General features: G+C 45.7%; 1 protein-coding gene across 1 annotated transcript; it reads left to right on the plus strand.

The window, feature by feature from the left end:
• The first annotated feature begins 14,193 nt into the window (after positions 1-14,193).
• LOC137640621 (uncharacterized) lies at positions 14,194-15,203 on the plus strand. The gene is made up of 2 exons (XM_068373129.1): positions 14,194-14,729; positions 14,837-15,203. Exons 1-2 carry the CDS (start codon positions 14,194-14,196, stop codon positions 15,201-15,203), a joined length of 903 nt encoding a protein of 300 aa, XP_068229230.1.
• Positions 15,204-15,841: the final 638 nt, after the last annotated feature.

Consider the following 15,841-nt stretch of genomic DNA (forward strand, 5'->3'; position numbering starts at 1 on the left):
AACAAAAGAGACACCTGATGTTGTAAGGCCTGTCTCTTTGCTTCCTCTCGATACCTGGGAGAGAGGTCTATTGGAATTTGTACAAGAAGAGGTTTCCGTACAAAAGGGATTTTGTAACCCTCCTTCAACAAAAGGACAGATCATTGGTCCACTCCCCTTCTCTCCCATGCTTGCCAGAAGTTCATCAATCTGGCCCCTACTGCTGTCTGAAGTTGTGGGCAGTCAGACTCTGCCACGGCTAGATCTGGACCTCCTCCTCTTACCTTGTCTTCCGTCAGAACGAGAGGTGCCTCTGTTGGAGGCTCTGCCACGAAAGGGAGGAATGAATCTGGAAGCTGGCGTATCTAACTTGGGTTTGTTGCTGGAAAAAGATGAAGGCAAAACTTTGCGAGCTGTTTTGGCTACTAAATCATGCGTATCCTTCAACGTAAGAGATGACGCAATATCTTTGATAAGATCTTGAGGAAACAGAGCATGTGATAAAGGAGCAAAAAGGAGCTCCGACTTCTGGCACGGAGTAACTCCCAAAGAAAGGAATGAGCACAATGATTCCCTCTTCTTTAAAACTCCTGCAGTAAAAACAGCCGCAAGTTTGTTAGAACAGTCCTTTATAGCCTTGTCCATACAGGACATAATTTGGATGGCAGCATCATTGTTAGGAGACACCTTCTTACTTAAGGCCCCCAACGACCAATCCAAAAAATTAAAAACTTCAAAAGCATGAAAGACTACTTTAAGCAGATTATCAAGCTCTGAAGAAGTCCACAAAATCTTGGAGCGTCTCATGGCTAGACGACAAGGAGAGTCTACCATGCTTGAGAAGTCTCCCTGGGCAGAGGCAGGCACTCCCAAGCCGAGAACTTCTCCCGTGTCATACCAGACGCTCGAACGAGAAGCTAGTTTAGAAGGAAGAAAAGCAAAGGAAGACTTTCCCAGACTTCTCTTGGTTTCCAACCAGTCTCCCAGCAAGCGCATGGCCCTCTTGGAAGATCGAGAGAGCACTAACTTCGTATAAGAAGGGGTTGAAGCAGTCATGCCTAAAGTAAATTCTGAAGGCGGCGAACGTGGAGCAGCAGTCACAAAATGAGCCAGAAAAACTTTTCTAAAAACATTCATAATTTTCTTAAAATCAAGGGATTGTTGGACAACTCTAGGCTCTTCCTCTTCTGACAGGATCCCCAAATGCGCATTAGTCGAAAGAAGATCATCAACTTCCTCTTCAGAGAGAACTTCATCCAATAAAGCAAAATTCTTGTGAGAAGGTGAAGTCATAGCATGTCGCGAAGTAAAGCTTGCCAGCCTACATCGATTTGTATCTGAGAAGCAGTTAAGGCAGGAGGGTCGACGTCACGTCGTGACTGCAGTGACTGACGTTCGGCGTCACGTCGTGACTTTAGTGACTGACGCTTGACGTCACGTCGTGACTGCAAGGTCTGCAGCTCAACGTCACGTCGCGACTGCGGTGACTGACACTCAACGTCACGTCGTGATTGTAGTGACGACAGCTCAAAATCACGGCTAGACTGTAAGGACTGACGCTCAACATCATGTCGAGATTTACGATCTGAATCTCGCTTGATAGCAAAGCTAACACTCGGTTAACGTCGGCGTGACGTAAAGCTTCACGCTTAAATGGTTGAGGACCTGATTCACACTTAGCTGAACCATGACGTACTGCAAGTAAAGGTTCCTGTCGAACAGGAGCAGGACCGTAAGCCTGCATTAATGTGGACAGCTTAAACTGCATGTCCTGCAAAACACTAAAATTAGGATCGGTAACACTCGGAACAGACAGTGACGTCGGGAACGTCTGTTCATGAACATCAGCACTAGAAACGGGAGTCGCAGCACTCAGGTGACGTCTGGAACGACCAGATAACACAACAGGACCGTGACTCTTAGAAGGGGCCTCCAGAGCCACAAAACTTGACGTTAAATAAGAATGTTTAATAGGCGAACCTCCCTCTGATGAAGGAATACGTTCCGGGCTGCTCCAGTGACTACAGCCATGACATTGACTTTGTTCTGAAGGAACTAACTTTCTTTTCAGAGGCCTTGAAACCTGACGCCAGGATTTCTTATTAACATAAGCGTCATCGGATGACGAGGAGAACCTAGTCTCTCCTCTCTTATGGTAAGGACGTGCTTGAGGAGCAACGTCTGCAACCTTTGAGGGAACGTCTCTTCGCTGTTTAGCACCTATCGCTCCCTTTGGTCTTGTGACATTCCTTCTCCCAGCGGTTGGGGAGCTTGAAAGAGGTCTTGGACTGGGTGAGCGGCAAGTACGAACAGACGAACCCTCCGCATAAACACTGAACACATTTTTACCACTTCGCATTAACACTTTCACTTTTCAGAAATTTCACATCGGACATAAGCTGGTTTCTGTCCGTGGCCAGCAATTCAACCTTTGCACCTAAAGCATGAATAGCCTTCATCATACCTTTAAGTGAAGGTTCGTTAGTGCAAGTAGGGGGTTCCGAAACTACCACTACAGGGGGAGGAAAAGGTTCAGGGGCATAGGAAGAGGAAAATTCTTGAGAACGAGAAGAGCTTCTTCTTACCCAATCTCTCTCAAGTTTACGAGTATATTTGTCATACTCTAACCACTCAAAATCAGACAAAATGACACACTCATTGCATCAATCCCCTAACTGACAAGCTTTACCTCTACAATTAACAAAGAGTGGTGATCGATGGAAGCCTTTTGAAGGCGCCTGTTACAATCTTTGGCACATTTTCTATAAATAGGAGGAGGGTCATTCATAATGGAATATGGAATATTCAAAGAGAGATAAAAAACAAGCAAAGTTCAGCAACAGTCAAATCAAAATAGGGTTCAAGAGTATTCGAAGAATATCCAACACAGCGAAAGCCAACAAACCATTAACAAGTACTTCACCAATTGTTGAAATCTTTAGGTTTAGCGCGAGGGAGGAACCAATGTTGACACCTAACTCGGCAGAGAAGAACTGAAGAATTTGGGAATAGTGATAGTATCCTGCCGAGTGGTGACGCTAGTGTACTCCCAGCAACCCAACACTGTGATCGCCCGCGAGTTTTGAATCTGCCAACCGTCGGAGACATTTGCTACATATATATCCACCGGCTAAGTTAAATATTTAAAATCATTATTTTAACTGTTTTGCATTAAGCAGATATTCTTTACATGTAACATAAATATGATTGGAAAGTCTTCTTGAATTATTCTGTTATTACCTTCACTATAAAATACCAGTTTACTATACATTTTCATAGGAATTAGAGGAGGTTTAAGGTTAGTTTATAGAGTTAGAGGAGATTGTCATTTTGTTTAGGGAATTAGCGTAGCTTGTGAGTGAGTTTAGGGAAATAGATGAGCTGTAGGTTAGTATAAGGAATTAGAGCTGCTTGTGGGATAGTAAGAAGAATTAGAAGAGCTCATAGTTAAAATAATTAGATGTGTCCAGGTTAGTTTAAGGGGTAAATATATGATAATTCAATTTCTAACCAAATACATGAATCATATATTTTCCCTACTTGTTATCTTATGTTTTATGCATTTCTGACCATGATTATTGGGAAAAACCATCCGTTCATGAGTTTTTGTACCCCCTTATATAAATACAATTATGGGGGACCCCAGTGGGAAACGTTTTTTTTTTTTTTTGGGGGGGGGGGGGAAATATCATGAATAAGTGATTCCCAGCAATAATAATGGTCAGAAATGCAAAAGAAGCACAATATAACCAGTTGGAAAATACTTGGTTCACGTGGACAAACCACTTGTTCATAAATTTTTTACCCCCTTATATAAAGACAATTATGGGGGACTCCAGTGGGAAACAGGTTCTTTTTGGGGGTTGGGGAAATATTATGAACGAGTGATTTGCAGCAATAATAATGGTCAGAAATGCAAAAGAAGCACAATATAACCAGTTGGAAAATACATGGTTCACGTAAGTGTCTGAAAACAGGCCAAAACGTGATTATTTTTCACCTTGAGATTTGAAAAAGGTTACAGAATCTAACAAACCCACCTAACCTAACCCAGTAGTTCCCAGGTCTACCCCCCAGGCCCAACTTCCCAGGTCACAAACCTTCCAAGGTCACATCCACTATCGGCACTCCCCTTCCCAGGTCGCAACCGCTATCTGGCCTCCCTTTCCCATGTAACAACCACTATCGGGACTCCCTTTCCCAGGTCACAACCACTGTCGGGACTCCCCTTCCCAGGTCACAGTCGCTATCTTGACTCCCCTTCCCAGGTTACAACCGCTATATGGACTTCCCTTCCCAGGTCACAACCAGTATCCGGACTCCCCTTCCCAGGTCACAAACTATAGTAAATCACAAATAAATTCTTACATTAAGATAAAGTAGATCACAACTGAATCCTCACATTATGAAAAAATAAATCCCAAATGATTCCTTACCTTATGATTGACACCATCTCTTATTATTCTTTTTTTTATTTTATTTTTTAAGCTTTGCAGTAGAGATGTGCTAGTCTTCCTGAAAAATTCAGTCCGAATTGGACCTTTGGGCCATTATTTTGTGGCTATTTTCTTATTTCATATGAGTAACACTAGCTTTACACTGAAATGACAGCATTTCCAACATAATCAATTGCCGACAGATAACATTACACTAAATTTCAAAATAGATAGATGTACTTCACTTAAGTTCCCTCTTGGAGACGTCTCTATGTTATGGTGGTTGAGTTTAAACTGGAGGGGAAGGTGGGGGAAATGGCTATTGGAACAACATCCGGGAATATATGAAGTATTTGCAAGCTGTTAATTGGTTTAAAAAAAAAAAAAAAAAAAACACTTGACAAAAATGTCATTGAAAAAGCACACACTGCACCCCAAAGCGATAGAGAACACGCAAGCGCAATAAGTTCCCTTCAGTTTCTCAGATGTAAACAATGGACTTGTGGTAAAATTAAATCTGTTTATATTATCCTGTCGTTCATAAGGAGTGTTATGTATGTACCTTCTTAGTTAACACAAGTGTTTATTTATGTTTATGTCTGTGTCTGATAATGTTTGTTTTGTTGTTTGCAGGGTATAACTGCAGTGGAATTGATAACTGAATAAAACTTTAGTTCTGGATACACCGGGTTTACTTCAATTTGTTCAGTTAATCAATTCAATTGCCAATAAGTTCCCTTCAGTTTCTCAGATGTAAACAATGGACTTGTGGTAAAATTATGTTATTTTCATTAGTAAAATAAATTTTTGAATATACTTACCCGATGATCATGTAGCTGTCAACTCCGTTGCCCGACAGAAATCTACGGTCGGGATACGCCAGCGATCGCTATCCAGGTGGGGGTGTGCTCAACAGCGCCATCTGTGGTCAGGTACTCAAGTACTTCTTGTCAACAAGACCTCAATTTTCTCCTCGGTCCACTGGTTCTCTATGGGGAGGAAGGGCGGGTCCTTTAAATCATGATCATCGGGTAAGTATATTCAAAAATTTATTTTACTGATGAAAATAACATTTTTCAATATTAATCTTACCCGATGATCATGTAGCTGATTCACACCCAGGGTGGTGGGTGGAGACCAGCATACATGTTAATAAAGAAGCTAAGTATCCCGTATTTCATTTTATTAGTTATTGAAAATAACAAATATAAAATAAATAAGTACCTGGTAAGGAAGTCGACTTGAACCATTACTCTGCCTTTATTAAGTACGTCTTCCTTACTGAGCGTAGCGGTCCTCTTAGGATGCTGAACGACTCTTAGGTGCTGAAGTATAAAGGGCTGCAACCCATACTAAAGGACCTCATCACAACCTCTAACCTAGGCGCTTCTCAAGAAAGAATTGACCACCCGCCAAATCAACCAGGATGCGGAAGGCTTCTTAGCCGACCGTACAACCCAAAACAACAATAAAAAGTATTCAAGAGAAAGGTTAAAAAGGTTATGGGATTATGGGAATGTAGTGGCTGAGCCCTCACCTACTACTGCACTCGCTGCTACGAATGGTCCCAGGGTGTAGCAGTTCTCGTAAAGAGACTGGACATCTTTGAGATAGAATGATGCGAACACTGACTTGCTTCTCCAATAGGTTGCATCCATAACACTCTGCAGAGAACGGTTCTGTTTGAAGGCCACTGAAGTAGCCACAGCTCTCACTTCATGTGTCCTTACCTTCAGCAAAGCAAGGTCTTCTTCCTTCAGATGAGAATGAGCTTCTCTAATCAGAAGCCTGATGTAGTAAGAAACTGCGTTCTTAGACATTGGTAGCGAAGGCTTCTTGACAGCACACCATAAGGCTTCTGATTGTCCTCGTAAAGGTTTTGACCTTCTTAGATAGTACCTAAGAGCTCTGACTGGGCAAAGTACTCTCTCCAGTTCGTTCCCCACCAAGTTGGACAGGCTAGGGATCTCGAACGATTTAGGCCAAGGACGTGAAGGAAGCTCGTTTTTAGCCAAAAAACCAAGCTGCAAGGAACATGTAGCCGTTTCCGATGTGAAACCTATGTTCCTGCTGAAGGTGTGGATCTCACTTACTCTTTTAGCTGTTGCTAGGCATACGAGGAAAAGAGTTTTTAATGTGAGGTCCTTAAAAGAGGCTGATTGGAGCGGTTCAAATCTGGATGACATAAGGAACCTTAGGACCACGTCTAGATTCCAGCCTGGAGTGGACAACCGACGTTCCTTTGAGGTCTCAAAAGACCTAAGGAGGTCCTGTAGATCTTTGTTGGTGGAAAGATCCAAGCGTCTGTGGCGGAAAACCGCTGCCAACATACTTCTGTAACCCTTGATCGTAGGAGCTGATAGGGATCTAACGTTCCTTAGATGTAACAGGAAGTCAGCAATCTGGGTTACAGTGGTACTGGTTGAGGAAACTGCATTGGCCTTGCACCAGTTTTGGAAGACTTCCCATTTAGACTGATAGACTCTGAGAGTGGATGTCCTCCTTGCTCTGGCAATCGCTCTGGCTGCCTCCTTCGAAAAGCCTCTAGCTCTTGAGAGTCTTTCAATAGTCTGAAGGCAGTCAGACGAAGAGCGTGGAGGCTTGGGTGTACCTTCTTTACGTGAGGTTGACGCAGAAGGTCCACTCTTAGAGGAAGAGTCCTGGGAACGTCGACCAGCCATTGCAGTACCTCTGTGAACCATTCTCTCGCGGGCCAGAGGGGAGCAACCAACATCAGCCGTGTCCCTTTGTGAGAGGCGAACTTCTGAAGTACCCTGTTGACAATCTTGAACGGCGGGAATGCATACAGGTCGAGATGGGACCAATCCAGCAGAAAGGCATCCACGTGAACTGCTGCTGGGTCTGGAATCGGAGAACAATACAATGGGAGCCTCTTGGTCATCGAGGTAGCGAACAGATCTATGGTTGGCTGACCCCACAGGGCCCAAAGTCTGCTGCAAACATTCTTGTGAAGGGTCCACTCTGTGGAGATGACCTGACCCTTCCGGCTGAGGCGATCTGCCATGACATTCATATCGCCCTGAATGAACCTCGTTACCAGCGTGAGCTTTCGATCTTTTGACCAAATGAGGAGGTCCCTTGCGATCTCGAACAACTTCCTCGAATGAGTCCCCCCCTGCTTGGAGATGTAAGCCAAGGCTGTGGTGTTGTCGGAGTTCACCTCCACCACCTTGTTTAGCTGGAGGGACTTGAAGTTTATCAAGGCCAGATGAACCGCCAACAACTCCTTGCAATTGATGTGAAGTGTCCTTTGCTCCTGATTCCATGTTCCCGAGCATTCCTGTCCGTCCAATGTCGCACCCCAGCCCGAGTCTGATGCGTCCGAGAAGAGACGGTGGTCGGGGGTCTGAACAGCTAAAGATAGACCTTCCTTGAGAAGAATGCTGTTCTTCCACCACGTTAGAGTAGACCTCATCTCTTCGGAAACAGGAACTGAGACCGTCTCTAGCGTCATGTCCTTTATCCAGTGAGCAGCTAGATGATACTGAAGGGGGCGGAGGTGGAGTCTCCCTAACTCGATGAACAGGGCCAGCGATGAAAGTGTCCCTGTTAGACTCATCCACTGCCTGACTGAGCATCGGTTCCTTCTCAGCATGCTCTGGATGCACTCTAGGGCTTGGTTGATCCTTGGGGCCGACGGAAAAGCCCGAAAAGCTCGACTCTGAATCTCCATACCCAGGTAAACAATGGTCTGGGATGGGACGAGCTGGGACTTCTCTAAATTGACCAGGAGGCCCAGTTCCTTGGTCAGATCCATAGTCCATCTGAGATTCTCCAGACAGCGACGACTTGTGGGAGCTCTTAAAAGCCAGTCGTCTAAATAGAGGGAGGCTCTGATGTCTGCCAAGTGAAGGAATTTCGCAATATTCCTCATCAGTCTCGTAAACACAAGAGGTGCCGTGCTTAGGCCAAAGCACAGGGCTTGGAACTGGTACACAACCTTTCCAAAGACGAATCTTAGGAAAGGTTGGGAGTCTGGATGGATGGAGACGTGAAAGTATGCGTCTTTCAGGTCTAACGAGACCATCCAGTCCTCCTGCCTGACCGCTGCTAGGACCGACTTCGTCGTCTCCATCGTGAACGTCTGCTTGGTGACATAAGCATTGAGAGCACTGACGTCCAGCACCGGTCTCCAACCTCCTGTCTTCTTGGCTACCAGGAAGAGACGGTTGTAAAAGCCCGGGGATTGATGATCCCGGACTATGACCACTGCTTCCTTCTGTAGCAAGAGCGACACCTCTTGTTGCAACGCTAGCCTCTTGTCCTTCTCCTTGTAGTTGGGAGAGAGGTTGATGGGAGATGTAGCTAGAGGGGGATTGAGGCAGAACGGAATTCTGTATCCCTCCCTTAGCCACTTCACAGACTGAGCGTCTGCACCTCTGCTCTCCCAAGCTTGCCAGAAGGTCTTGAGTCTGGCTCCTACTGCTGTCTGGAGAGAAAGGCAGTCAAAACTTGCCTTTTACGGACTTGGGACCCTTCTTGGACTTGCCACGGTGACTGTCTGCACGGGTACCTCCTCTGCTGGAGGTTCTGCCACGAAAGGGCGGGATGAACCTAGAAGCAGGTGTATCAACTGCTGTAGGGCGGAAGGGTCTAGGCACGGAAGGTAAGGTTTTAGCCTTACGTGCAGAAGAAGCCATGAGGTCATGAGTATCCTTCTGGATAAGAGAGGCAGTCATCCCCTTAATCAACTCCTCCGGAAACAGACACTTGGAGAGAGGAGCAAACAGCAACTCTGACTTCTGGCAAGGAGTGATACCAGCAGATAAGAAGGAGCACAGATGTTCTCTCTTCTTGAGGACTCCTGAGACATATGAAGCCGCAAGTTCACCAGACCCATCCCGAATTGCCTTGTCCATGCTAGACATGATCAGCATGGCCGAGTCCTTATCTGAAGGGGAAGTCTTCCTGCTTAAGGCTCCCAAACACCAATCGAGGAAGTTGAATATCTCGAAGGCACGAAAGACTCCCTTCAACATATGATCAAGATCTGAAAAGGACCAGCAGATCTTCGAACGTCTCATAGCCAACCTGCGGGGAGAGTCAACCAGACTTGAGAAGTCGGCCTGGGCAGAGGCAGGAACCCCCAAGCCAGGTTCCTCTCCCGTGGCATACCAGACGCTCGACTTAGAAGCCAGCTTGGGAGGAGGAAACACAAAAGAGGTCCTTCCCAGTTGCTTCTTGGAATGCAACCAGTCCCCCATAACCCTCAAAGCTCTCCTAGATGATCTGGCGAGAACAAGCTTGGTGAAGGCAGGCGCAGCAGACTGCATGCCCAGAGCAAACTCGGAGGGAGGAGAACGAGGGGTTGCAGACACAAAGTGTTCGGGATACAAATCCCTGAACAAAGCAAGGACTTTGCGAAAGTCTAAGGAGGGTGGCGAAGACTTGTGTCCTTCATCATCAGAGTGAGGATCATCCAGATGAGCAGCTTCATCATCCGATACATCATCATCCGAAAGTTGAGTTGTGAGAGGCAAAGGCAGAGCAGCAAGCTGAACGGCTGAATCCTGCAGAACGGGTGCATGCGTACCTGCGGATCCATCATCATGCCTCTGCTGTACAGTCTGCGAGCTGGCAACAACAAAAGCAGAGGGCTGGTGTGAGGGAGGGTCTGCGGTGGGCTGAGGAGCATGCGGTATGGTATGCAGAGCATGCTGTAAGGTATGCGGCTCATGCTGCATGGTATGCGGAGCATGCTGTAAGGTCTGCAGAGCATGCTGCATGGGCTGAGGAGAATGCCGCATAGTGCTGGAACCCGGCAACTCCTGATGCGGCAGCTCACGCATGTTAGCAGATGGTGCAGCAAGAACATGCGTCTGGCAGTGAGGACTGCGCATCGGTGGAGGAGCTCTCACAGGTGGGGTGTGGGAGCAGGCAGCCGCAGTATCTGCTGAGCGCACAACCTCTGCGGGTTGTAGGTTAACAGGAGAGGTGTTAACCTTCTCGGCATGATACTCCTGCATAAATGCCGCAAGCTGAGACTGCATAGTCTGCAGCATGGACCACTTAGGGTCTACTGTGGTTGGAGCAACAACAGGCGGAGCAGAGGCCTGTTGAGGGACCACTCTACCTCTCTTTGGAGGTGTGCAGTCATCAGATGACTGCGGCGAGTCCGAACTGACCCAGTGGCTACACCTGGGCCGTTGGACTAGCTCGGAAGGGACCTTACGTTTGAGCGGTCGTGAGACCTTGGTCCACCGTTTCCTCCTGGAAACCTCTTCCACAAACGAGGAATGTAAGGGCTCATTCGTCTGTAAGTGGATGGGACGATCCTTAGCAGATACGTCCGCAACCACTGAGGATACATCCGTGCGCCGATCAAGGCCTGCCGAACCCTTTGGTCCTTCGACATTGCTTCTCCCCTGGGCTTGGGAGCTTGCAAGAGGTCCCGGACTGGGAGGACGACTGGCACGCACAGATGTACCCTCATGCGCAACACTGACACTGACACTATGCACATCACTAGCACTAACACTTCCCACTGCACTCTTCGCTTTCAGCTCTCTGACATCTGCCAAGAGCTGATTGCGGTCACTAACCAACGACTCCACCTTCTCACCGAGAGCCTGAATGGCACGCAACATATCAGCCATTCCACGCTGAGCACTCGTAGCAGGTTCGGGAGTCACCACCACAGGGGAAGGAAAAGGTTGAGGGGCATGGGGAGAGGAAAAATCCACAGAGCGAGAAGAACTCCTCCTATCTCTCTCCTTCTCTAACCTACGTGCATATCTGAGGAATTCATTAAAATCGAATTCCGAAAGCCCAGCACATTCCCCACATCGATCTTCCAATTGACAGGATTTTCCCCTACAATTGGAACATACGGTGTGAGGATCTATAGAGGCCTTCGGAAGACGCCTAGTACAAGTCCTAACACTACACTGCCTGTATTTAGGAACTTGGGAATGGTCAGACATCTTGAATTTAGAGGTAGTCAAGGGGGAATTCCAAAATTAAGCAAAGATCGTTAACCAATGAATCAAATTAATTCCAAAAGCTTGCTAAGCTAAGGATAAAGCTTCCTGAACAGCGAAGGCTAAACTTCAGAGCAAATACATCACCAAATCGTGAACAAAAGACTCCAAAATCAACAGCGTATCCATGTAGGTCTTGCCGGCGGCACGACAGAGGAAAAATTGAGGTCTTGTTGACAAGAAGTACTTGAGTACCTGACCACAGATGGCGCTGTTGAGCACACCCCCACCTGGATAGCGATCGCTGGCGTATCCCGACCGTAGATTTCTGTCGGGCAACGGAGTTGACAGCTACATGATCATCGGGTAAGATTAATATTGAAAAAAACCTGTTTATATTATCCTGTCGTTCATAAGGAGTGTGATGTATGTACCTTCTTAGTTAACACAAGTGTTTATTTATGTTTATGTCTGTGTCTGATAATGTTTGTTTTGTTGTTTGCAGGGTATAACTGTAGTGGAATTGATAACTGATTAAAACCTTAGTTCTGGATACACCGGGTTTACTTCAATTTATTCAGTTAATCAATTCAATTGCCATGGTACGGCTTTGTGCCCACCCCGGTTTGATGTGGACCCTAACTCTGCCCAGGCCGCCAAGGAGTGGACACACTGGCTGAGGATGTTTGCAAACTTCGTTCAAGCGGTGCAGTTGACTACCCCTATGCTTGACAAACTGGTTCTTCTCACTAACTATGTGGCTCCTAGTGTGTATGACTACATTTCTGAGTGTGAGACTTATGAGAAGGCTGAAGAGGTTCTGACATCTTTGTACGTGAAACCAAACAATGAAATATTTGCTAGGTATCTGCTTGCCACTCGCAGGAAAAACTCGGGTGAGTCCCTGGATCAGTTCCTGCAGGCACTGAAGCGACTTGCTAAGGACTGCCAATTCAAAAGTGAAACTGCGGAGGAAGCGTGTGACAGTTATGTTCGGGATGCCTTCATTAATGGTTTGGTCTCTGGTGCAATACGCCAGCGTCTGTTGGAGAATTTGACACTGAACTTAAATACTGCTTATGAACAGGCTTGCACTTAAGAAATGGCCCAGAAGCATTCAGCCTCCTACTCTTCAGCAGAACCTGTTAAGGCTGCTGTGTCAGCAGTGAGTCGAGAGGAGGAATCATTTAGTGCTGAAAATAACAGAGAGTCTGTATCTGCTGCTACTTCTAGTGCTCGATGTTTTTTTTTTTTTTTGTGGGGACAACCAGCATCCCCGAACTCAGTGTCCTGCTAAGGACGCATTGTGTTTGAAATGTAAGACGCAAGGATATTATGCTAAGGTGTGCTGCTCTGTGAAACAGGCGAGTGGCTCTTCTAGCCCAAAATATTCTGCAGCAATGCTAGCTTTTATAGTAGGGGGCCTCCTCTAAGTGTTTTGAAAAATCTATAACACCTCTCAAGCTTAATGGTAGCCCTGTCAGTGCCCTTATTGATACTGGGAGTTCGGACAGCTTTGTGCATCATAATTTAGTGGACCTAAACAAACTACCTATGTCTCCAGAGCATGGAAAAGTCTCCATGGCTGATGACTCCTTGTCCTCAAACATCTTAGGTCTGTGCAGTGTGGACTTTTGAGTTAAAAGGAGACACTTATCACGGTGTTAAACTCAAGGTGTTACAAAGCTTATGTAGTGATGTGATTCTAGGGCATGACTTCCTGAGGAAACATTCTGGTCTAGAAATGGATTTTTGAGGAGAGAAACCTCCTTTGAAAATATGTTCACTAGGTGTTGTTAAGGTGTCCCCTCCTTTCCTTTTCAAGAACCTGACACCAGATTGTAGACCAGTGGCTAATAAGTCAAGACTATACTCCTTGAGTGACAAGAAGTTTATTGAAACCGAGATTGAGCGTATGATGTCGGAATGAATAATAAGGCCTAGTAATTCTCCTTGGACAGCTCAAGTGCTGGTGACATCTGGGGAGAATCAGAAAAGGAGGATGGTCGTAGATTACTCTCGTACTATAAACAGGTTCACTGATCTTGATGCTTACCCCTTGCCAAATATCGACGAGATGGTGAACAACATTGCACAGTACAAGGTGTTCAGTACCTTAGATCTGAAAAGTGCATACCATCAGGTTGCAATAAGAGAAGAAGAGAGACCGTACACTGCATTTGAAGCTGGGGGTAAACTTTAGGAGTTCAATCGCATTCCATTTAGAGTTGAAAATGGAGTAGCAGCTTTTCAACGTGTGCTTGACGATATCCTTAAGAACGAAAGAGTAGGTGGTACATTTGCTTATGTAGACAATGTTACTGTGTGTGGTGAGACAGAGGAGGAGCATGACCAGAATTTAAGAAGGTTTTTGAAGTTGGCCGAGGAGTACAACCTGACTCTAAAACCACAGCAAGTGTGACTTCAAAGTCAGAACCATTAAATTACTTGGGTATTCAGTAACGGATGGGGAAATCAAACCCGATCCAGAACGCTTGCAACCACTCTGGAATCTTTCACCCCCAAAGGAAGCAGCTTCTCTTCGCATGACCATGGGATTGCTTGCACATTACTCAAGATGGATCCCAAACTTTTCAGAGAAAATCTGCCCTCTCACACAAGCCAATGGTTTTCCTTTATCTACTGAAGCACTGCAAGCTCTCGGGAACTTGAAGAAAGACATTGCTAGTGCTGTGGTAACGCCCTCCTCGCTTTTCACTGTGGAAACGGACGTCTCAGGTCATGCGATAGCAGCTACTCTGACACAGAATAATCGCCCAGTGGCTTTCTTCTCCCGCACTCTTACTCGCAGTGAATAGGGACATTCTGCAGTGGAAATGGATGCTTATGCCATAGTGGAGGAATTGAGGAAGTGGAGAGACTACTTAATTGGACACCATTTCAAGCTTATCACGGACCAGCGTAGTGTAAAGTTTATGTTTGACTCTAAATCAAACAGTAAAATAAAGAATGAAAAAATAGCAAGGTGGAGAGTTGAACTCTCATATTTTCACTATGATATAGTATACCGTCCAGGAACAGAGAACATACCAGCTGATGCTCTCTCCCGCATCTGTGGTGCCACTACTTCTGATAAACTCAGAGAACTTCATGAAATCCTATGTCACTCGGGAATATCTTGTATGATGCATTTTGTCCGAGGGCGGAATCTACCTTACGCGGTAGAAGTAGTGAAGAAAATTACCACCTTTTGCCAAGTGTGTTTAGAGCTCAAACCTCGATTCTTCAAATACTCGGGACAACTGATCAAAGCAACCCAGCCATTCGAGAGGCTGAACTTAGATTTCAAAGGCCCAGTTCCCTCTCAATCTAGAAACAAGTACTTCCTCACAGTTGTGGATGGATTTTCAAGGTTCCCTTTTGTTTTCCCTTGTGCTGATATGACCACTAGAACTGTCATCAGTTGTTTGGTGCAATTTTTGCTTTGTTTGGTATGCCAGCATATATCCGCACTGACAGGGGTCCATCTTTCATATCTGAAGACCTGAAGGATTTCCTGATGAAGAAAGATGTAGCTACCAGTCGCACTACACCTTATAACCTTAAAGGGAATGGTCAGGCTGAAAAATATAACGGAATTTTATGGAAAACTCTAACATTGGCCCTTAAGACAAGAAACCTTGATGTGTCTCAGTGGGAAACTGTTCTCCCAGATGCTCTCCATTCCATACACTCCTTATTGTGCACTTCCACGAACAGTACTCCTCACGAGCGCCTTTTCCTGAGTAGTAGAAGGTCCACCACCGGCCAATCGTTGCCTACTTGGCTCATCCAAGGAGGACGTGCTCTCCTGAGACGCCATGTAAGACACAGCAAGAACATGTAGAAATTGTAGAAGCGAACCCCGAGTATGCTCATGTGAAGCTTTCAGATGGTAGGGCCACTACGGTATCATTAAGACATCTTGCTCCTATGGCTAGTGACAACCAAGAAAGTACAGATGCTGGGGATCCTGTACCTTAGTCTGAGGTTCCTGAGGAATTGTCAGTTATGAATTCTTCCCAGGAGATTACACGCGGTATCTCCCATGTGGATACTGCTCATCAGAATGACACACTTCACGAATTACATACAGTGCCTCAACAGGTAGCCTCACCTCCTCCACTTCGAAGGTCAGAGAGTGAGGCAACCTCCAAAGTACCTGCAAGATTACTCCATGTGAACTAAACTCAGAAGGGAAGAATGTGGAGAAAGTAAACCTGTTAATATTATCCTGTCGTTCATAAGGAGTATGATGTATGTACCTTCTTAGCTAACACAAGTGTTTATTTATGTTTGTTTGTGTCTGATAATGTTTGTTTTGTTGTATGCAGGGTATAACTGCAGTGGAATTGTTAACTGAAAAAAACCTTAGTTCTGGATACACCTGGTTTACTTCAGGACTTAGCGTGGAAAAACATATTTCACATTTTAATAGACCGATACACAAGTTATTATGCCCCCACTAAACATGTGGAGTGAATA

The sequence above is a fragment of the Palaemon carinicauda genome, chromosome 1, assembly GCF_036898095.1.
Source record: "Palaemon carinicauda isolate YSFRI2023 chromosome 1, ASM3689809v2, whole genome shotgun sequence".
NCBI classification, from domain to species: Eukaryota; Metazoa; Arthropoda; class Malacostraca; order Decapoda; family Palaemonidae; genus Palaemon; species Palaemon carinicauda.

Excerpts from the sequence above, each read along its gene's own strand:
- LOC137640621 (XM_068373129.1), top strand. The coding sequence starts at position 14,194 with ATGGATGCTTATGCCATAGTGGAGGAATTGAGGAAGTGGAGAGACTAC. Across the intron at positions 14,730-14,836 it reads GTTGTGGATGGATTTTCAAG|GGGTCCATCTTTCATATCTG; the intron begins GTTCCCTTTTGT and ends CCGCACTGACAG.